This window comes from Coregonus clupeaformis, chromosome 4 (genome assembly GCF_020615455.1).
Source record: "Coregonus clupeaformis isolate EN_2021a chromosome 4, ASM2061545v1, whole genome shotgun sequence".
Classification (NCBI taxonomy): Eukaryota; Metazoa; Chordata; class Actinopteri; order Salmoniformes; family Salmonidae; genus Coregonus; species Coregonus clupeaformis.
This window is the reverse complement of record NC_059195.1, coordinates 21329074-21353359: the sequence shown is the minus strand read 5'-3', so window position 1 is coordinate 21353359 and position 24286 is coordinate 21329074. Positions and strand designations below refer to the sequence as shown.

The 24286-nt window shown below is 44.3% G+C and overlaps 2 protein-coding genes across 7 annotated transcripts in view; one reads left to right on the top strand and one right to left on the bottom strand.

Moving 5' to 3' along the window:
• LOC121565230 (CWF19-like protein 1) overlaps positions 1-12450 on the top strand; it is a 48464-nt gene extending 36014 nt beyond the window's left edge. For 3 of the 4 annotated variants that reach the window (XM_045210614.1, XM_045210616.1, XM_045210615.1), the window contains 2 exons: positions 7513-7610; positions 11441-12450. In XM_045210614.1, coding sequence (XP_045066549.1) covers positions 7513-7610; positions 11441-11585 — 243 coding nt within the window. In that variant the 3' untranslated portion in view covers positions 11586-12450. The remainder of the gene's footprint in view (positions 1-7512; positions 7611-11440) is intronic. The other variant, XR_006657772.1, reaches the window with a different exon arrangement.
• An 8689-nt stretch (positions 12451-21139) lies between these two features.
• Positions 21140-24286, bottom strand: part of LOC121553679 (CD9 antigen) — an 81855-nt gene continuing 78708 nt past the window's right edge. For all 3 annotated transcript variants that reach the window (XM_045210610.1, XM_045210613.1, XM_045210611.1), the window contains one exon: positions 21140-21703. In XM_045210610.1, coding sequence (XP_045066545.1) covers positions 21638-21703 — 66 coding nt within the window. In that variant the 3' untranslated portion in view covers positions 21140-21637. The remainder of the gene's footprint in view (positions 21704-24286) is intronic.

The following is a 24286-nucleotide window of genomic DNA, read 5'->3' as shown; positions in this document are numbered from 1 at the left end:
GAGACCTCATACAGGAGACACTCAGAGACCTCATACAGGAGACACACAGAGACCTCCAACAGGTACACACAGAGACCTCATACAGGAGACACAGAGACCTCATACAGGAGACACACAGAGACCTCCAACAGGTACACACAGAGACCTCATACAGGAGACACACAGAGACCTCATACAGGAGACACACAGAGACCTCATACAGGAGACACAGAGACCTCATACAGGAGACACACAGAGACCTCCAACAGGTACACACAGAGACCTCATACAGGAGACACACAGAGACCTCATACAGGAGACACAGAGACCTCATACAGGAGACACACAGAGACCTCCAACAGGTACACACAGAGACCTCATACAGGAGACACACAGAGACCTCATACAGGAGACACAGAGACCTCATACAGGAGACACACAGAGACCTCCAACAGGTACACACAGAGACCTCATACAGGAGACACACAGAGACCTCATACAGGAGACACACAGAGACCTCATACAGGATACACACAGAGACCTCATACAGGAGACACACAGAGACCTCCAACAGGATACACACAGAGACCTCATACAGGAGACACAGAGACCTCCAACAGGATACACACAGAGACCTCATACAGGAGACACACAGAGACCTCATACAGGAGACACACAGAGACCTCCAACAGGATACACACAGAGACCTCATACAGGAGACACACAGAGACCTCATACAGGAGACACAGAGACCTCATACAGGAGACACAGAGACCTCATACAGGAGACACAGAGACCTCATACAGGAGACACACAGAGACCTCATACAGGAGACACACAGAGACCTCCAACAGGATACACACAGAGACCTCATACAGGAGACACAGAGACCTCATACAGGAGACACACAGAGACCTCATACAGGAGACACAGAGACCTCATACAGGAGACACACAGAGACCTCATACAGGAGACACAGAGACCTCATACAGGAGACACACAGAGACCTCCAACAGGTACACACAGAGACCTCATACAGGAGACACACAGAGACCTCATACAGGATACACACAGAGACCTCATACAGGATACACACAGAGACCTCCAACAGGTACACACAGAGACCTCATACAGGAGACACACAGAGACCTCATACAGGAGACACAGAGACCTCCAACAGGATACACACAGAGACCTCCAACAGGATACACACAGAGACCTCATACAGGAGACACAGAGACCTCATACAGGAGACACACAGAGACCTCATACAGGAGACACACAGAGACCTCATACAGGAGACACACAGAGACCTCATACAGGATACACACAGAGACCTCATACAGGATACACACAGAGACCTCCAACAGGTACACACAGAGACCTCATACAGGAGACACAGAGACCTCATACAGGAGACACAGAGACCTCATACAGGAGACACAGAGACCTCATACAGGAGACACACAGAGACCTCATACAGGAGACACACAGAGACCTCATACAGGAGACACAGAGACCTCATACAGGAGACACAGAGACCTCATACAGGAGACACAGAGACCTCATACAGGAGACACAGAGACCTCATACAGGAGACACACAGAGACCTCATACAGGAGACACAGAGACCTCATACAGGAGACACACAGAGACCTCATACAGGAGACACAGAGACCTCATACAGGAGACACAGAGACCTCATACAGGAGACACAGATACCTCCAACAGGATACACACAGAGACCTCATACAGGAGACACAGAGACCTCATACAGGAGACACAGAGACCTCATACAGGAGACACAGAGACCTCATACAGGAGACACACAGAGACCTCATACAGGAGACACAGAGACCTCATACAGGAGACACAGAGACCTCATACAGGATACACACAGAGACCTCATACAGGAGACACAGAGACCTCATACAGGAGACACACAGAGACCTCATACAGGAGACACAGAGACCTCATACAGGAGACACACAGAGACCTCCAACAGGAGACACAGAGACCTCATACAGGAGACACACAGAGACCTCATACAGGAGACACACAGAGACCTCCAACAGGAGACACAGAGACCTCATACAGGAGACACACAGAGACCTCATACAGGAGACACACAGAGACCTCCAACAGGAGACACAGAGACCTCATACAGGAGACACACAGAGACCTCCAACAGGTACACACAGAGACCTCATACAGGAGACACAGAGACCTCATACAGGAGACACACAGAGACCTCATACAGGAGACACAGAGACCTCATACAGGAGACACACAGAGACCTCATACAGGAGACACAGAGACCTCATACAGGAGACACACAGAGACCTCATACAGGAGACACAGAGACCTCATACAGGAGACACACAGAGACCTCATACAGGAGACACACAGAGACCTCATACAGGAGACACACAGAGACCTCATACAGGAGACACAGAGACCTCCAACAGGAGACACAGAGACCTCATACAGGAGACACACAGAGACCTCATACAGGAGACACTCAGAGACCTCATACAGGAGACACAGAGACCTCATACAGGAGACACACAGAGACCTCATACAGGAGACACAGAGACCTCATACAGGAGACACACAGAGACCTCATACAGGAGACACACAGAGACCTCATACAGGAGACACACAGAGACCTCATACAGGAGACACACAGAGACCTCATACAGGAGACACAGAGACCTCCAACAGGAGACACTCCTGGGGTGTATTCATTACTGCACACTTTATCAAAGTGTTTTGCAACGGAAAATGTTTAGCAAAGAACTAGTTTCTTATTGGACAAGTTCAGGTAGGTCCCTCCCTGTTTCAGCCCATTTGCTTCCGTTTGGTACCTATGAAATACACCCACGTTGACTTGTTTATTAGCTAATAATTAGGGCTGTCAAATTATTTCAAAAATATATCCACTTCATCTCATGGTTTTCTGTAGTTAACTACGGTTAATCATTATTTAAAAATTATTGTTTGATTTTGACCCTAATTAAATATGTTTCAATATAAAACACATATTTGGGTTGTAGGTATAATACATTTGGTTTATATGGGAAGAAAAACCTAAATAAACAGTTCTAAGACAATAACAACAGATCAGCCAGGTCAGAGGTCATGTCAATACCAAACAGCTATTACAGATCTAACCAAGGATACTGATCCATGTTCTTCAACGGGAACTAGTCACAAGCTGATACTGCTAGAATTGGGATCATTTCCTTAAATCTTTTGTCTTGAGAACTACAGCAAAAACAGTAGCTAAATGTAATGGATGTCCTGTTGTGATTTCAAATCATTGTGGGAAATTAGTTGAATATAGAGGAAAACAGCCATGGTATTCTACACATTCTGGTTTGGCTAGCTAGCTAACGTTAGCATAACTAGCTATCTACTTCTGTGCAAATTAAGTGTTTGCTGTTATCTAAAACGATGCTAGGGGATAACGATGCTAATGTTTTGTTTTGTTATTTTAGACATTGAAGACATTGAGACTTGGGTCTCTTTTCCAAATACGCCGTGTATAATTCAATATAAATATAAACATAATACACTATATAGATAGCTATCGCTATAGATATACACTAGTCAAAAGTTTGGACTCAAATCAAATCACATTTTATTTGCCACACGCGCCGAATACAACAGGTGTAGACATTACAGTGAAATGCTTACTGACATTATTCAAGGGTTTTTCTTTATTTTTACTATTTTCTACATTGTAGAATAATAGTGAAGACATCAAAACTATGAAATAACACATATGGAATCATGTAGTAACCAAAAAAGTGTTAAACAAATATATTTGAGATACTTCAAATAGCCACCCTTTGCCTTGATGACAGCTTTGCACACTCTTGGCATTCTCTCAACCAATTTCATGAGGAATGCTTTTCCAACAGTCTTGAAGGAGTTCCCACATATGCTGAGCACTTGTTGGCTGCTTTTCCTTCACTCTGCGGTCCAACTCATCCCAAACCATCTCAATTGGGTTGAGGTCGGGGGATTGTGGAGGCCAGGTCATCTGATGCAGCACTCCATCACTCCCCTTCTTGATTAAAAAGCCCTTACACAGCCTGGAGGTGTGTTGGGTCATTGTCCTGTTGAAAAACAAATTATAGTCCCACTAAGCCCAAAACAGATGGGATGGCGTATCGCTGCAGAATGCTGTGGTAGCCATGCTGGTTAAGTGTGCCTTGAATTCTAAATAAAATCACAGACCGTGTCACCAGCAAAGCACCCCCACACCATCACACCTCCTCCTCCATGCTTCACGGTGGGAACTACACATGCGGAGATCATCCGTTCACCCACACCGTGTCTCACAAAGACACGGCAGTTGGAACCAAAAATCTCCAATTTGGACTCCAGACCAAAGGACAGATTTCCACCGGTCTAATGTCCATTGCTCATGTTTCTTGGCCCAAGCAGGTCTCTTCTTCTTATTGGTGTCCTTTAGTAGTGGTTTCTTTGCAGCTTTTCGACCATGAAGGCCTGATTCACACAGTCTCCTCTGAACAGTTGATGTTGAGATGTGTCTGTGACTTGAACTCTGTGAAGCATTTATTTGGGCTGCAATTTCTGAGGCTGGTAACTCTAATGAACTCTGGGTCTTCCATTCGTGTGGCGGACCTCGTGAGAGCCAGTTTCATCATAGCGCTTGATGGTTTTTGCGACTGCACTTGAAGAAACTTTCAAAGTTCTTGAAATGTTCCATATTGACTGACCTTCATGTCTTAAAGTAATGATGGACTGTTGTTTCTCTTTGCTTATTTGAGCTGTTCTTGCCATAATATGGACTTGGTCTTTTATCAAATAGGGCTATCTTCTGTATACCCCCCCACCTTGTCACAACACAACTGATTGGCTCCAACGCATTAAGGAGGAATGAAATTCCACAAATTAACTTTAAAGAAGGCACACCTGTTAATTGAAATGCATTCCAGGTGACTACCTCATGAAGCTGGTTGAGAGAATGCCAAGAGTGTGCAAAGCTGTCATCAATGCAAAGGGTGGCTATTTGAAGAATCTCAAATATAAAATATATTTTGATTTATTTAACACTTTTTTGGTTACCACATGATTCCATATGTGTTATTTCATAGTTTTGATGTCTTCACTATTATTCTATAATGTAGAAAATAGTACAAATAAAGGAAAACACTTGATTGAGTCTCAACTTTTGACTGGTAGTGTTCAGTGCATTCGGAAAGTATTCAGACCCCTTGACCTTTTCCACATTTTGTTACGTTACAGCCTTTATTCTAAAATGGATTAAATTGTTTTTTTTCCTTATCAATCTACACACGATGCCCCATAATGACAAAGCAAAAACAGGTTTTTCGAAATATTCGCACATTTATTAAAAATAAAAAACTGATATCACATTTACATAAATATTCAGACCCTTTACTCAGTACTTTGTTGAAGCACCTTTTGCAGCGATTACAGCCTCGAGTCTTCTTGGGTATGACGCTACAAGCTTGGCACACCTGTATTTGGGGAGTTTCTCCCATTCTTCTCTGCAGATCCTCTCAAGCTCTGTCAGGTTGGATGGGGAGCGTCGCTGCACATCTATTTTCAGGTCTCTCCAGAGATGTTCGATCGGGTTCAAGTCCGGGCTCTGGCTGGGCCACTCCAGGACATTCAGAGACTTGTCCCGAAGCCAGTCCTGGGTTGTCTTGGCCCCACAGCATGATGCTGCCACCACCATGCTTCACCGTAGGGATGGTTTCATCACCATGCTTCACCGTAGGGATGGTTTCATCAGACAGGAGAATCTTGTTTCTCATGGTCTGACAGTCCTTTAAGTGCCTTTTGGCAAACTCCAAGTGGGCTATCATATGCCTTTTACTGAGGACTGGCTTCCGTCTGGCCACTCTACAATAAAGGCCTGGTTTGGTGGAGTGCTGCAGAGATGGTTGTCCTTCTGGAAGGTTCTCCCATCTCCACAGAGGAACTCTGGAGCTCTGTCAGAGTGACCATCAGGTTCTTGGTCACCTCCCTGACCAAGGCCCTTCTCAGTTTGGCCGGGCGGCCAGCTCTAGGAAGAGTCTTCGTGGTTCCAAACTTCTTCCATTTAAGAATGATGGAGGCTACTGTGTTGAAGGCCACTATGGTATTAATGGAGGCCACTGTGTTGAAGGGCTCTATGGTATTAATGGAGGCCACTGTGTTGAAGGCCACTATGGTATTAATGGAGGCCACTGTGTTGAAGGCCACTATGGTATTAATGGAGGCCACTGTGTTGAAGGCCACTATGGTATTAATGGAGGCCACTGTGTTGAAGGCCACTATGGTATTAATGGAGGCTACTGTGTTGAAGGCCACTATGGTATTAATGGAGGCCACTGTGTTGAAGGCCACTATGGTATTAATGGAGGCCACTGTGTTGAAGGCCACTATGGTATTAATGGAGGCCACTGTGTTGAAGGCCACTATGGTATTAATGGAGGCCACTGTGTTGAAGGCCACTATGGTATTAATGGAGGCCACTGTGTTGAAGGCCACTACGGTATTAATGGAGGCCACTGTGTTGAAGGCCACTATGGTATTAATGGAGGCCACTGTGTTGAAGGCCACTATGGTATTAATGGAGGCCACTGTGTTGAAGGCCACTATGGTATTAATGGAGGCCACTGTGTTGAAGGCCACTATGGTATTAATGGAGGCCACTGTGTTGAAGGCCACTATGGTATTAATGGAGGCCACTGTGTTGAAGGCCACTATGGTATTAATGGAGGCTACTGTGTTGAAGGCCACTACGGTATTAATGGAGGCCACTGTGTTGAAGGCCACTACGGTATTAATGGAGGCCACTGTGTTGAAGGCCACTATGGTATTAATGGAGGCTACTGTGTTGAAGGCCACTATGGTAGACGGCATCCAAAGGGTTAAGAGCAGTAGCAGCTGCACTTTGATAAATAATATCACCATAACCAAGAACAGGTAAAAAGGTTGACTGAATAATCTGCTTTCTACTGCTTAGAGAAGGCATTATCTGTTCTGTAGAAAAAGCCAACTTAAAATCTTAGCTTCTTAACCAGCTATATGTTTCTTAAACGTCACATCCATATCAATGCAAATGCCCAAGTATTTCTATGCGGGAACACATTCTATTGGAGAACCACCTAATGTGTGAACATGTAGTTCATCTGAAACGTTCTTACAAGAGTTTAAAAACATGTATTTCGTTTTTAGCTTATGATAGTAATGCTAGTTGGTAACAATGCTAGTTGGTAACAATGCTAGTTGATAACAATGCTAGTTGTTGATAATGCTTGAAACTAACACTGATAGGTGATGATAATGCTAGGAGCTGAAACTGTTTGTGGTCCTCTGTAGCTCAGTTGGTAGAGCATGGCGTTTGCAACGCCAAGATAGTGAGTTCGATTCCCGGGACCACCCAGACGTAAAATGTATGCACACATGACTCTAAGTCGCTTTGACATATTTTATGATAATGCTTGGTTATGATAGAAGGTAATAATTTGTTTGTGTTTGTATCAGATTGCTCCTCCAGGGACACCGTACTTCTACGTAGAGCTGGACTCTGGAGAGAAACTCTTCTACCGCATTCTGAAAAACTTCCCTCTGCAGTTTGGCAGGTACACACACACACACACACACACACACACACACACACACACATCATGTGTGATATCACCTAGAAACTAGTGATGTGCATCTTTCAAGGATAAACCTATGTGTTATGGCTTTACACCCCCTGCTATATTGTGGATAAAGAGTTACCTGTCTAACAGAACACAGAGGGTGTCCTTTAATGGAAGCCTCTCCAACATAATCCAGGTAGAATCAGGAATTCCCCAGGGCAGCTGTCTAGGCCCCTTACTTTTCTCAATCTTTACTAACGACATGCCACTTTCTTTGAGTAAAGCCAATGTGTCTTATGTTTGCAGATGACTCAACACTATACACGTCAGCTACTACAGCGACTGAAATGACTGCAACACTTAACAAAGAGCTGCAGTTAGTTTCAGAATGGGTGGCAAGGAATAAGTTAGTCCTAAATATTTCAAAAACTAAAAGCATTGTATTTGGGACAAATCATTCACTGAACCCTAAACCTCAACTAAATCATGTAATGAATAATGTGGAAATTGAGCAAGTTGAGGAGACTAAACTGCTTGGAGTAACCCTGGATTGTAAACTGTCATGGTCAAAACATATTGATACAACAGTAGATAAGATGGGGAGAAGTCTGTCCATAATAAAGCGCTGCTCTGCCTTCTTAACAACACTATCAACAAGGCAGGTCCTACAGGCCCTAGTTTGGTCACACCTGGACTACTGTTCAGTCGTGTGGTCAGGTGCCACAAAGAGGGACTTAGGAAAACTGCAATTGGCTCAGAACAGGGCAGCACGGCTGGCCTTTTGATGTACACCTAACATTAATGATATGCATGTCAATCTCTCCTGGCTCAAAGTGGAGGAGAGATTGACTTCATCACTACTTGTATTTGTGAGAGGTATTGACATGTTGAATGCACCGAGCTGTCTGTTTAAACAACTAGCACACAGCTCAGACAGCCATGCATACCCCACAAGACATGCCACCAGAGGTCTCTTCACAGTCCAACAACTAGCACACAGCTCAGACACCCATGCATACCCCACAAGACATGCCACCAGAGGGCTCTTCACAGTCCCTCTAGCTACCTCTTTCATACATTAGTTATTTCATACATAATCCCTGTCCTGTTACCTACCTCTTCCATACATAACCCCTGTCCTGTTAGCTCTTCCATACATAATCCCTGTCTTGTTAGCTACCTCTTCCATACATAACCCCTGTCTTGTTAGCTTCCTCTTCCATACATAACCCCTGTCTTGTTAGCTACCTCTTTCATACATAATCCCTGTCTTGTTAGCTACCTCTTCCATACATAACCCCTGTCTTGTTAGCTTCCTCTTCCATACATAGCCCCTGTCTTGTTAGCTACCTCTTCCATACATAGCCCCTGTCTTGTTAGCTACCTCTTTCATACATAATCCCTGTCTTGTTAGCTACCTCTTTCATACATAATCCCTGTCTTGTTAGCTACCTCTTTCATACATAATCCCTGTCTTGTTAGCTACCTCTTTCATACATAATCCCTGTCTTGTTAGCTACCTCTTTCATACATAATCCCTGTCTTGTTAGCTACCTCTTCCATACTTAATGTGTTGTGAATGTATTGTAATGTTTTTAAAATTGTATAACTTCCTTGATTTTGCTGGACCCCAAGAAGAGTAGGTGCTGCCTTTGGAAGCAGCTAATGGGGATCCATAATAAATACAAATACAAGACGATAGAAGAAGTTCAGGAGCAAAAAAATAAATAAATATATATATATATATATATAGAATTATTGTAAAATTAACTCTGTCCATAAGGTGTAGATAGTAAGTATAGACCGGAAGTAGAGGCCTAGGCGTTGTTGTTCACTAATTTACTCCAAGTAGGGAAAGGATGGTGGGGTTGAAAAGTAATAAAGGGGAGTATATATATAAAAAATAAAAATAAACATGGGGGATTGGAAGTGATGCAGACAATTACATTGATAGAAGATACAATCTATCTGCAATATTAAGCTGATCCATTCCCCCCCCCCCAAAAATAAATAAAATAAAAATATATATATATATACAAGACGATTCAATAGGCATACCTGGGCTCCGATACCATACAGGAACCATGTTTTAGTCTGAAACCATTCATTGCTATTTATTTTTGGTCCTCTGTAGCTCAATTGGCAGAGCACGGCGCTTGGAACGCCAGGGTAGTGGGTTCGATCCCCGGGACCACCCATACGTAAATATGTATGCGCACATGACTCTAAGTCGCTTTGGATAAAAGCATCTGCTAAATGGTTTGCACACATCTCAGGAGGGATTTTGTCTCCTGCAGATCTTCTCCAAGTCATTAAGGTTTCGAGGCTGACGTTTGGCAACTCGAACCTTCAGCTCCCTCTACAGATTTTCTATGGGATTAAGGTCTGGAGACTGGCTAGGCCACTCCAGGACCTTAATGTGCTTCTTCTTGAGCCACTCCTTTGTTGCCTTGGCCGTGTGTTTTGGGTCATTGTCATGCTGGAATACCCATCCACGGCCCATTTTCAATGCCCTGGCTGAGGGAAGGAAGTTGTCACCCAAGATTTGACGGTACATGGCCCCGTCCATCGTCCCTTTGATGCGGTGAAGTTGTCCTGTCCCCTTAGCAGAAAAACACCCCCAAAGCATAATGTTTCCACCTCCATGTTTGACGGCGGGGATGGTGTTCTTGGGTCATAGGCAGCATTCCTCCTCCTCCAAAAACGGCGAGTTGAGATGATGCCAAAGAGCTCGATTTTGGTCTCATCTGACCACAACACTTTCACCCAGTTCTCCTCTGAATCATTCAGATGTTCATTGGCAAACTTCAGAGGGGCCTGTATATGTGCTTTCTTGAGCAGGGGGACCTTGCGGGCGCTGCAGGATTTCAGTCCTTCACGGCGTAGTGTGTTACCAATTGTTTTCTTGGTGACTATGGTCCCAGCTGCCTTGAGATTATTGACAAGATCCTCCCGTGTAGTTCTGGTCTGATTCCTCACCGTTCTCATGATCATTGCAACTCCACGAGGTGAGATCTTGCATGGAGCCCCAGGCCGAGGGAGATTGACAGTTCTTTTGTGTTTCTTCCATTTGCGAATAATTGCACCAACTGTTGTCACCTTCTCACCAAGCTGCTTGGCGATGGTCTTGTAGCCCATTCCAGCCTTGTGTAGGTCTACAATCTTGTCCCTGACATCCTTGGAGAGCTCTTTGGTCTTGGCCATGGTGGAGAGAATCTGATTGCTTTTGTGGACAGGTGTCTTTTATACAGGTAACAAACTGAGATTAGGAGCACTCCCTTTAAGAGTGTCTCAGCTCGTTACCTGTATAAAAGACACCTGGGAGCCAGAAATCTTTCTGATTGAGAGGGGGTCAAATACTTATTTCCCTCATTAAAATGCAAATAAATGTATAACATTTTTGACATGCGTTTTTCTGGATTTTTGTGTTGTTATTCTGTCTCTCACTGTTCAAATAAACCTACCATTAAAATTATAGACTGATCATTTCTTTGTCAGTGGGCAAACGTACAAAATCAGCAGGGGATCAAATAATTTTCCCTCACTGTAGATCAATGACTGTCAACACAGTTACATGCAGTTCCACACTGCAGTTGTCACAAAAGATGAGGTGTTTTCAGAAGGTAGAAAGAATGTAATATGCAGAAACAGAAATAGTGAACCAGCGTTCTGTAACGTTTCAACCTATTTCCTGACCGACGCTACGTTTGGATCTGTTAGGGGTCTTAAACATTTGATTCGGGGACCGATGCGTATCGGTGAATCATTGCATCACTACTAAAAACAGTTACTAACGTGTGTCTTTCTCTCTGTGTGTGGTGTAGGGAGGTGTTGGCCAGCGAGGCGGTACTGAACGTCCCGGAGAGGGCAGACTGGAGAGAGTGTAAACAGAGCCGAGAGGAGGAGGAGAGTCTGAGCAAACAACTACGAGACGACTTCCAACCATACGACTTCGCCCTGGAAGACTGAGCACCCCCCCACGTTCCCATCCAGTAGGGGTGTCCCGTTGGGCACGGGGACTTCTGGAATAACAGAACCAGGCCTATAGGCTATGCTGCCTGGTAGGCCTATGGCTCCAGTAAATCTGATCTGAAAAAACCAATTTCAGGCTATTCCGTTAAAACAACTAGAGTAATCAAAATTCAAATCTTAATTGGCGTATTTAAAAAAACTGTCCTTTTATGAGGCGCAGTGAGGGAACTAGTTCTGTACGATGGCGATTGGTGGGGTCGATAAACCCAAGAGGATCGTCCATCGTTCAAATCTCCAGTTTGGGAACATTTTTGGGCTTTCAAGTAAATTCCAACAGTGATGGATGTAGTTGTGGATAAAACATTACCAGGATACCGCTGCTGCACAGCGAGAATAGCTGCTGCCAAAAACCTCCAACATGTTGACACGTTTACGCAGACATCACCCCAGGAAACCGTAGCGTGACGGAAACACCAAGAAATCACACGACATCCTCTCCCCTCTGCATTCAAACCGGGCCAAAGAAACTCAGAGCGATAGGTAGGCTATGTTTTATGTTTTACAGTCTTTTGGTTGATAGCCGCGGATATGAGGCCGTTCTCGGGGGTTGAGAATGGGGGGTTTCAGCACCTCGTCAAATTGCTCGAGCAACGTTACGAACTTCCCCTTTTCAACGGGTAGTACCCACTTTATATGCCACATACGACTGGGATAAATCTACATTGTACGTCCCTCCAGCTGGTGATTACTAAGTGGGAAACTATCACTGTGAGGGCCCACGTCTCCCACATTCTGACCTCCCCTACTAAGGACATGGCCTCTATAGCAGTAGTTTCCCCACCTCTCCCACATTCTGACCTCCCCTACTAAGGACATGGCCTCTATAGCAGTAGTTTCCCCACCTCTCCCACATTCTGACCTCCCCTACTAAGGACATGGCCTCTATAGCAGTAGTTTCCCCGCCTCTCCCACATTCTGACCTCCCCTACTAAGGACATGGCCTCTATAGCAGTAGTTTCCCGCCTCTCCCACATTCTGACCTCCCCTACTAAGGACATGGCCTCTATAGCAGTAGTTTCCCCGCCTCTCCCACATTCTGACCTCCCCTACTAAGGACATGGCCTCTATAGCAGTAGTTTCCCCGCCTCTCCCACATTCTGACCTCCCCTACTAAGGACATGGCCTCTATAGCAGTAGTTTCCCCGCCTCTCCCACATTCTGACCTCCCCTACTAAGGACATGGCCTCTATAGCAGTAGTTTCCCCGCCTCTCCCACATTCTGACCTCCCCTACTAAGGACATGGCCTCTATAGCAGTAGTTTCCCCGCCTCTCCCACATTCTGACCTCCCCTACTAAGGACATGGCCTCTATAGCAGTAGTTTCCCCGCCTCTCCCACATTCTGACCTCCCCTACTAAGGACATGGCCTCTATAGCAGTAGTTTTTATGAATGTGGTTTTTGAACTATAATTTGTTTCCAAGCATGACGGCTGTCCTTTTAGCTTGACGCAGCTTGTTGGCCGTGAGCCAATCGGTGATTCTCAACAAGTTCAAATCACATGAATGCAATCGACTGGTATTTATGACTTCACAACTGGACAATTCCCTCATGGTTCCAAACGCAGCATCGGAGTGGAAACTTGAGAGCCCCAACATAACAATGCCAGGAACAGTGTGAATGGCATTTCATTTCCCTGCTGTACTGAACTGTGACCCCAAAAACGCAAAAAGTCCCTCCCCTCTGGCCTTCTCCTCCAATGGGTTTTAAGGAGACGTTGAGAGAGGTGAGGAGGATGTAGTTGATCTTCCCTTAGTAAAGCACTTCCTGCCTTCAGTTTTTTACTTCAATCCAATAAAATAACCATCTGAAATAGAAGTATTCAGAATGTGGAGATAAATCAGTGTCATCATTTTGTAAAAGGTCCCTGATTAAAAGCCTTTTTTGTATGTTTGTTTTTGAGTCTTGATTTCCTCAAAGCTTTGCCAGCATGCTGTGTGTTAGTAGAGAGGATGGAAGTCTCTGGTGTTAGAGATTCCTGATGACTCATCCTGACCAGCAGAGGGCAGCATCTACTTCACCAGGGGTATATTACTAAGGACTAGTTGACCAGGGGTATACTACTAACTAAGGACTAGTTCATCAGGGGTATATTACTAAGGACTAGTTCACCAGAGGTATATTACTAGCTAAGGACTAGTTCACCAGGGGTATATTACTAAGGACTAGTTCACCAGAGGTATATTACTAACTAAGGACTAGTTCACCAGAGGTATATTACTAGCTAAGGACTAGTTCACCAGGGGTATATTACTAACTAAGGACTATTTGACCAGGGGAATATTACTAAGGACTAGTTCACCAGAGGTATATTACTAGCTAAGGACTAGTTCACCAGGGGTATATTACTAGCTAAGGACTAGTTCATCAGGGGTATATTACTAAGGACTAGTTCACCAGGGGTATATTACTAGCTAAGGACTAGTTGACCAGGGGTATATTACTAGCTAAGGACTAGTTGACCAGGGGTATATTACTAGCTAAGGACTAGTTCACCAGGGGTATATTACTAACTAAGGACTAGTTCATCAGGGGTATATTACTAAGGACTAGTTGACCAGGGGAATATTACTAAGGACTAGTTCACCAGGGGTATATTACTAAGGACTAGTTGACCAGGGGTATATTACTAACTAAGGACTAGTTCACCAGGGGTATATTACTAACTAAGGACTAGTTCATCAGGGGTATATTACTAAGGACTAGTTCACCAGAGGTATATTACTAGCTAAGGACTAGTTCACCAGGGGTATATTACTAAGGACTAGTTCACCAGAGGTATATTACTAACTAAGGACTAGTTCACCAGAGGTATATTACTAGCTAAGGACTAGTTCACCAGGGGTATATTACTAACTAAGGACTATTTGACCAGGGGAATATTACTAAGGACTAGTTCACCAGAGGTATATTACTAGCTAAGGACTAGTTCACCAGGGGTATATTACTAGCTAAGGACTAGTTCATCAGGGGTATATTACTAAGGACTAGTTCACCAGGGGTATATTACTAGCTAAGGACTAGTTGACCAGGGGTATATTACTAGCTAAGGACTAGTTCACCAGGGGTATATTACTAACTAAGGACTAGTTCATCAGGGGTATATTACTAAGGACTAGTTGACCAGGGGAATATTACTAAGGACTAGTTCACCAGGGGTATATTACTAAGGACTAGTTGACCAGGGGTATATTACTAACTAAGGACTAGTTCACCAGGGGTATATTACTAACTAAGGACTAGTTCATCAGGGGTATATTACTAAGGACTAGTTGACCAGGGGAATATTACTAAGGACTAGTTGACCAGGGGTATATTACTAAGGACTAGTTCACCAGGGGTATATTACTAAGGACTAGTTCACCAGAGGTATATTACTAGCTAAGGACTAGTTCACCAGGGGTATATTACTAACTAAGGACTATTTGACCAGGGGAATATTACTAAGGACTAGTTCACCAGAGGTATATTACTAGCTAAGGACTAGTTCACCAGGGGTATATTACTAGCTAAGGACTAGTTCATCAGGGGTATATTACTAAGGACTAGTTGACCAGGGGTATACTACTAACTAAGGACTAGTTCATCAGGGGTATATTACTAAGGACTAGTTCACCAGAGGTATATTACTAGCTAAGGACTAGTTCACCAGGGGTATATTACTAAGGACTAGTTCACCAGAGGTATATTACTAACTAAGGACTAGTTCACCAGAGGTATATTACTAGCTAAGGACTAGTTCACCAGGGGTATATTACTAACTAAGGACTATTTGACCAGGGGAATATTACTAAGGACTAGTTCACCAGAGGTATATTACTAGCTAAGGACTAGTTCACCAGGGGTATATTACTAGCTAAGGACTAGTTCATCAGGGGTATATTACTAAGGACTAGTTCACCAGGGGTATATTACTAGCTAAGGACTAGTTGACCAGGGTATATTACTAGCTAAGGACTAGTTCACCAGGGGTATATTACTAACTAAGGACTAGTTCATCAGGGTATATTACTAAGGACTAGTTGACCAGGGGAATATTACTAAGGACTAGTTCACCAGGGGTATATTACTAAGGACTAGTTGACCAGGGGTATATTACTAACTAAGGACTAGTTCACCAGGGGTATATTACTAACTAAGGACTAGTTCATCAGGGGTATATTACTAAGGACTAGTTCACCAGAGGTATATTACTAGCTAAGGACTAGTTCACCAGGGGTATATTACTAAGGACTAGTTCACCAGAGGTATATTACTAACTAAGGACTAGTTCACCAGAGGTATATTACTAGCTAAGGACTAGTTCACCAGGGGTATATTACTAACTAAGGACTATTTGACCAGGGGAATATTACTAAGGACTAGTTCACCAGAGGTATATTACTAGCTAAGGACTAGTTCACCAGGGGTATATTACTAGCTAAGGACTAGTTCATCAGGGGTATATTACTAAGGACTAGTTCACCAGGGGTATATTACTAGCTAAGGACTAGTTGACCAGGGGTATATTACTAGCTAAGGACTAGTTCACCAGGGGTATATTACTAACTAAGGACTAGTTCATCAGGGGTATATTACTAAGGACTAGTTGACCAGGGGAATATTACTAAGGACTAGTTCACCAGGGGTATATTACTAAGGACTAGTTGACCAGGGGTATATTACTAACTAAGGACTAGTTCACCAGGGGTATATTACTAACTAAGGACTAGTTCATCAGGGGTATATTACTAAGGACTAGTTGACCAGGGGAATATTACTAAGGACTAGTTGACCAGGGGTATATTACTAAGGACTAGTTCACCAGGGGTATATTACTAAGGACTAGTTCACCAGAGGTATATTACTAGCTAAGGACTAGTTCACCAGGGGTATATTACTAACTAAGGACTATTTGACCAGGGGAATATTACTAAGGACTAGTTCACCAGAGGTATATTACTAGCTAAGGACTAGTTCACCAGGGGTATATTACTAGCTAAGGACTAGTTCATCAGGGGTATATTACTAAGGACTAGTTCACCAGGGGTATATTACTAGCTAAGGACTAGTTGACCAGGGGTATATTACTAGCTAAGGACTAGTTCACCAGAGGTATATTACTAAGGACTAGTTCATCAGGGGTATATTACTAACTAAGGACTAGTTGACCAGGGGTATATTACTAACTAAGGACTAGTTGACCAGGGGTATATTACTAACTAAGGACTAGTTCATCAGGGGTATATTACTAAGGACTAGTTGACCAGGGGAATATTACTAAGGACTAGTTCACCAGGGGTATATTACTAAGGACTAGTTCACCAGGGGTATATTACTAAGGACTAGTTGACCAGGGGTATATTACTAGCTAAGGACTAGTTCATCAGGGGTATATTACTAAGGACTAGTTCACCAGGGGTATATTACTAGCTAAGGACTAGTTGACCAGGGGTATATTACTAGCTAAGGACTAGTTCACCAGGGGTATATTACTAACTAAGGACTAGTTCATCAGGGGTATATTACTAAGGACTAGTTGACCAGGGGTATATTACTAAGGACTAGTTGACCAGGGGAATATTACTAAGGACTAGTTGACCAGGGGTATATTACTAAGGACTAGTTCACCAGGGGTATATTACTAAGGACTAGTTGACCAGGGGAATATTACTAAGGACTAGTTGACCAGGGGTATATTACTAACTAAGGACTAGTTGACCAGGGGTATATTACTAAGGACTAGTTGACCAGGGGTATATTACTAAGGACTAGTTGACCAGGGGTATATTACTAACTAAGGACTAGTTCATCAGGGGTATATTACTAAGGACTAGTTGACCAGGGGAATATTACTAAGGACTAGTTGACCAGGGGTATATTACTAAGGACTAGTTCACCAGGGGTATATTACTAAGGACTAGTTCACCAGGGGTATATTACTAAGGACTAGTTGACCAGGGGTATATTACTAACTAAGGACTAGTTCATCAGGGGAATATTACTAAGGACTAGTTCACCAGGGGTATATTACTAACTAAGGACTAGTTGACCAGGGGTATATTACTAACTAAGGACTAGTTCACCAGGGGTATATTACTAAGGACTAGTTCACCAGGGGTATATTACTAACTAAGGACTAGTTCACCAGGGGAATATTACTAACTAAGGACTAGTTGACCAGGGGAATATTACTAACTAAGGACTAGTTCACCAGGGGTATATTACTAAGGACTAGTTGACCAGGGGTATATTACTAACTAAGGACTAGTTGACCAGGGGTATATTACTAAGGACTAGTTGACCAGGGGTATATTACTAAGGACTAGTTGACCAGGGGAATATTACTAAGGACTAGTTCACCAGGGGTATATTACTAACTAAGGACTAGTTGACCAGTGTTACAGTGGGGAAAAAAAGTATTTAGTCAGCCACCAATTGTGCAAGTTCTCCCACTTAAAAAGATGAGAGAGGCCTGTAATTTTCATCATAGGTACACGTCAACTATGACAGACAAATTGAGAATTTTTTTCTCCAGAAAATCACATTGTAGGATTTTTTATGAATTTATTTGCAAATTATGGTGGAAAATAAGTATTTGGTCACCTACAAACAAGCAAGATTTCTGGCTCTCACAGACCTGTAACTTCTTCTTTAAGAGGCTCCTCTGTCCTCCACTCGTTACCTGTATTAATGGCACCTGTTTGAACTTGTTATCAGTATAAAAGACACCTGTCCACAACCTCAAACAGTCACACTCCAAACTCCACTATGGCCAAGACCAAAGAGCTGTCAAAGGACACCAGAAACAAAATTGTAGACCTGCACCAGGCTGGGAAGACTGAATCTGCAATAGGTAAGCAGCTTGGTTTGAAGAAATCAACTGTGGGAGCAATTATTAGGAAATGGAAGACATACAAGACCACTGATAATCTCCCTCGATCTGGGGCTCCACGCAAGATCTCACCCCGTGGAGTCAAAATGATCACAAGAACGGTGAGCAAAAATCCCAGAACCACACGGGGGGACCTAGTGAATGACCTGCAGACTCAAATCCTGCAGTGCCAGACGTGTCCCCCTGCTTAAGCCAGTACATGTCCTGGCCCGTCTGAAGTTTGCTAGAGTGCATTTGGATGATCCAGAAGAGGATTGGGAGAATGTCATATGGTCAGATGAAACCAAAATATAACTTTTTGGTAAAAACTCAACTCGTTGTGTTTGGAGGACAAAGAATGCTGAGTTGCATCCAAAGAACACCATACCTACTGTGAAGCATGGGGGTGGAAACATCATGCTTTGGGGCTGTTTTTCTGCAAAGGGACCAGGACGACTGATCCGTGTAAAGGAAAGAATGAAAGGGGCCATGTATCGTGAGATTTTGAGTGAAAACCTCCTTCCATCAGCAAGGACATTGAAGATGAAACGTGGCTGGGTCTTTCAGCATGACAATGATCCCAAACACACCGCCCGGGCAACGAAGGAGTGGCTTCGTAAGAAGCATTTCAAGGTCCTGGAGTGGCCTAGCCAATCTCCAGATCTCAACCCCATAGAAAATCTTTGGAGGGAGTTGAAAGTCCGTGTTGCCCAGCGACAGCCCCAAAACATCACTGCTCTAGAGGAGATCTGCATGGAGGAATGGGCCAAAATACCAGCAACAGTGTGTGAAAACCTTGTGAAGACTTACAGAAAACGTTTGACCTGTGTCATTGCCAACAAAGGGTATATAACAAAGTATTGAGAAACTTTTGTTATTGACCAAATACTTATTTTCCACCATAATTTGCAAATAAATTCATAAAAAATCCTACAATGTGATTTTCTGGATTTTCTTTTCTCATTTTGTCTGTCATAGTTGACGTGTACCTATGATGAAAATTACAGGCCTCTCTCATTTTTTTAAGTGGAAGAACTTGCACAATTGGTGGCTGACTAAATACTTTTTTCCCCCACTGTATATTACTAACTAAGGACTAGTTCACCAGGGGTATATTACTAAGGACTAGTTGACCAGGGGTATATTACTAACTAAGGACTAGTTGACCAGGGGTATATTACTAACTAAGGACTAGTTCACCAGGGGTATATTACTAACTAAGGACTAGTTCACCAGGGGTATATTACTAAGGACTAGTTGACCAGGGGAATAGTACTAACTAAGGACTAGTTCACCAGGGGTATATTACTAACTAAGGACTAGTTCACCAGGGGAATATTACTAACTAAGGACTAGTTCACCAGGGGAATATTACTAACTAAGGACTAGTTCACCAGGGGAATATTACTAACTAAGGACTAGTTCACCAGGGGAATATTACTAACTAAGGACTAGTTCACCAGGGGAATATTACTAACTAAGGACTAGTTCACCAGGGGTATATTACTAACTAAGGACTAGTTCACCAGGGGAATATTACTAACTAAGGACTAGTTCACCAGGGGTATATTACTAACTAAGGACTAGTTCACCAGGGGAATATTACTAACTAAGGACTAGTTCACCAGGGGAATATTACTAACTAAGGACTAGTTTACCAGGGGAATATTACTAACTAAGGACTAGTTCACCAGGGGTATATTACTAACTAAGGACTAGTTCACCAGGGGTATATTACTAAGGACTAGTTGACCAGGGGAATAGTACTAACTAAGGACTAGTTGACCAGGTGTATATTACTAAGGACTAGTTGACCAGGGGTATATTACTAAGGACTAGTTGACCAGGGGTATATTACTAAGGACTAGTTGACCAGGGGTATATTACTAAGGACTAGTTGACCAGGGGTATATTACTAAGGATTAGTTGACCAGGGGAATATTACTAAGGACTAGTTAATCAGGGGTATATTACTAACTAAGGACTAGTTCACCAGGGGTATATTACTAACTAAGGACTAGTTGACCAGGGGTATATTACTAACTAAGGACTAGTTAATCAGGGGTATATTACTAACTAAGGACTAGTTAATCAGGGGTATATTACTAACTAAGGACTAGTTCACCAGGGGTATATTACTAACTAAGGACTAGTTCACCAGGGGTATATTACTAACTAAGGACTAGTTCACCAGGGGTATATTACTAACTAAGGACTAGTTCACCAGGGGTATATTACTAACTAAGAACTAGTTCACCAGGGGTATATTACTAACTAAGGACTAGTTCACCAGGGGTATATTACTAACTAAGGACTCAGCCACAAAATCTGATTTTAATCCTAACCTTAACCACACTGCTAACATTATGCCTAACCCTAATCTTAAAATCAGCAAATTTTAGTTTTCATGAATTTTTTACGATAAAGCCAATTTTGACTTTGCGGCTGGCCCATCTAGCGGAAAGCGCTCAGCTCTTTCACCTCCGTCGTAGTTGGGCCTTATTCACCTTCTGGGGTCGTTTTAAACGAAACGACGTGACCATATGTCTGGTATGTTGATTTGAACATAGACCATTGAAGAGTTGTTCTGTTCACTAGATCTAATCCCCAGCTCCACAGTCACTCACTCACAGTCTAACATCCATATTAGTTCATTTTATTTGGCAAGTCAAAGATATACAGATCTTTGTTCATCAAAATAGTTGCAATAAAAATCTTTATAAAATCAGTTTTCACTCATAAAGTTCTTAAAGTTCCATGTAGCTGAACAAACAGGCGATATGAGCAAAAACAGAGTTAGGTTTTAAAAGCACATACAACAGATTAAATTGTGTGAGATTTGAAGGCGTTTTGCTTCTACAGTGCTGAAACGTCACTCTGATCATGTTACATTAATGTTACTCAGCCTGAAACCTCAGCACAGCTCCACACATTCACAGGAGACTGAGTTTCCATCCAGGGTAGAGCCTGAATGACTGGCTGGTTGGTTGGCTGAATGACTGGCTGGCTGGTTGGCTGCCAGCCTAACACTGCTAACTAACCCTAATCCTAACGGCAGTACAAACCTAGTGAGCATTAAACATCTATTGAGGACAGACACACAGATAAGTTAAGGGCACAGAATGGGAGGGGGTGTGTCTACATGATGTCACGGGACCTCCTGATGGCACAGCACAGCAGCATACTGAAGATCATCCCAAAGATCTGGACAGAAGAGAAACACACTATATAATAGATCATTAGAGGACAAGACAAAGGAGAGGAGGAGTGGAGGAGAGAGAGGAGAGAGAAGGGAGGAGAGGAGGAGGAGAGGAGAGAGGAGTGGAGGATAGGAGAGAGAGGAGAGAGATAAGTAGATGGAGAGAAAGGAGAGAGGAGTGGAGGAGAGGAGAGAGGAGTGGAGGAGAGAGAGGAGAGAGAAGGGAGGAGAGGAGAGAGGAGTGGAGGATAGGAGAGAGAGGAGAGAGAGAAGTAGATGGAGAGAAAGGAGAGAGGAGTGGAGGAGAGGAGAGAGGAGTGGAGGAGAGAGAGAAAGGAGAGGAGAGAGAGGAGTGGAGGAAAGAGAGAAAGGAGAGGAGAGAGAGAAAGAGGAGTGGAGGAGAGAGAGACAGGAGAGGAGAGAGGAGTGGAGGAGAGGGGTGGAGGAGAGAGAGAAAGAGGAGTGGAGGAGAGAGAGACAGGAGAGGAGAGAGGAGTGGAGGAGAGGGGTGGAGGAGAGAGAGAAAGAGGAGTGGAGGAGAGAGAGAAAGGAGAGGAGAGAGGAGTGGAGGAGAGGGGTGGAGGAGAGAGAGAGGAGAGAGAGAAAGGAGAGGAGAGAGAGGAGTGGAGGAGAGAGGGGAGTGGAGGAGAGAGGAGTGGAGGAGAGAGAGAAAGAGGAGTGGAGGAGAGAGAGAAAGGAGAGGAGAGAGAGGAGAGGAGTGGAGGAGAGAGAGAAAGGAGAGGAGAGAGAGGAGAGGAGTGGAGGAGAGAGAGAAAGGAGAGGAGTGGAGGAGAGAGGAGAGATGGAGAGGAGGAGAGAGAGAAAGAGGAGTGGAGGAGAGAGAGAAAGGAGTGGAGGAGAGAGAGAAGTAGATGGAGAGAAAGTAGAGAGGAGTGGAGGAGAGAGAGAAAGGAGAGGAGTGGAGGAGAGAGAGAAAGGAGTGGAGGAGAGAGAGGAGTGGAGGAGAGAGGAGTGGAGGAGAGAGAGAAAGAGGAGTGGAGGAGTGGAGGAGAGAGAGGAGTGGAGGAGAGAGGAGTGGAGGAGAGAGAGAAAGGAGAGGAGTGGAGGAGAGAGGAGAGAGGAGTGGAGGAGAGAGAGGAGAGAGAGAAGTAGATGATGGAGAGAAAGTAGAGAGGAGTGGAGGAGAGAGAGAAAGGAGTGGAGGAGAGAGGAGAGAGGAGTGGAGGAGAGAGAGAAAGGAGAGGAGTGGAGGAGAGAGAGAAAGGAGAGGAGAGAGAGGAGTGGAGGAGAGAGAGAAAGAGGAGTGGAGGAGAGAGGAGTGGAGGAGAGAGAGAAGTAGATGGAGAGAAAGTAAAGAGGAGTGGAGGAGAGAGAGAAAGGAGAGGAGTGGAGGAGAGAGGAGAGAGGAGTGGAGGAGAGAGAGAAAGGAGAGGAGTGGAGGAGAGAGAGAAAGGAGAGGAGTGGAGGAGAGAGGAGAGAGGAGTGGAGGAGAGAGAGAAGTAGATGATGGAGAGAAAGTAGAGAGGAGTGGAGGAGAGAGAGAAAGGAGAGGAGAGAGAGGAGTGGAGGAGAGAGAGGAGTGGAGGAGAGAGAGAAAGAGGAGTGGAGGAGAGAGGAGTGGAGGAGAAAGAGGAGTGGAGGAGAGAGAGAAAGGAGAGGAGAGAGAGGAGTGGAGGAGAGAGAGAAAGGAGAGGAGAGAGAGGAGTGGAGGAGAGAGAGAAAGGAGAGGAGAGAGAGGAGTGGAGGAGAGAGAGGAGTGGAGGAGAGAGGAGTGGAGGAGAGAGAAAGAGGAGTGGAGGAGAGAGAGAAAGGAGAGGAGAGAGAGGAGTGGAGGAGAGAGAGAGGTGGAGGAGAGAGGAGTGGAGGAGATGGAGAAAGAGGAGTGGAGGAGAGAGGAGTGGAGGAGAGAGAGAAAGGAGAGGAGTGGAGGAGAGAGGAGTGGAGGAGAGAGAGAAAGGAGAGGAGTGGAGGAGAGAGAGAAAGGAGAGGAGAGGAGAGAGGAGTGGAGGAGAGAGAGAAGTAGATGATGGAGAGAAAGTAGAGAGGAGTGGAGGAGAGAGAGAAAGGAGAGGAGTGAGAGGAGTGGAGGAGAGAGAGGAGTGGAGGAGAGAGGAGTGGAGGAGAGAGAGAAAGGGTAGTGGAGGAGAGAGGAGTGGAGGCGAAAGAGGAGTGGAGGAGAGAGAGAAAGGAGAGGAGAAAGAGAGGAGTGGAGGAGAGAGAGAAAGGAGAGGAGAGAGGAGTGGAGGAGAGAGAGAAAGGAGAGGAGAGAGGAGTGGAGGAGAGAGAGGAGTGGAGGAGAGAGGAGTGGAGGAGAGAGAGAAAGAGGAGTGGAGGAGAGAGGAGTGGAGGAGAGAGAGAAAGAGGAGTGGAGGAGAGAGAGAAAGGAGAGAGAGAAAGGAGAGGAGAGAGAGGAGTGGAGGAGAGAGAGAAAGGAGAGGAGAGAGAGGAGTGGAGGAGAGAGAGGAGTGGAGGAGAGAGGAGTGGAGGAGAGAGAGAAAGAGGAGTGGAGGAGAGCGAGAAAGGAGAGGAGAGAGAGGAGTGGAGGAGAGAGGAGTGGAGGAGAGAGAGAAAGGAGAGGAGAGAGAGGAGTGGAGGAGAGAGAGAAAGGAGAGGAGAGAGAGAGGAGT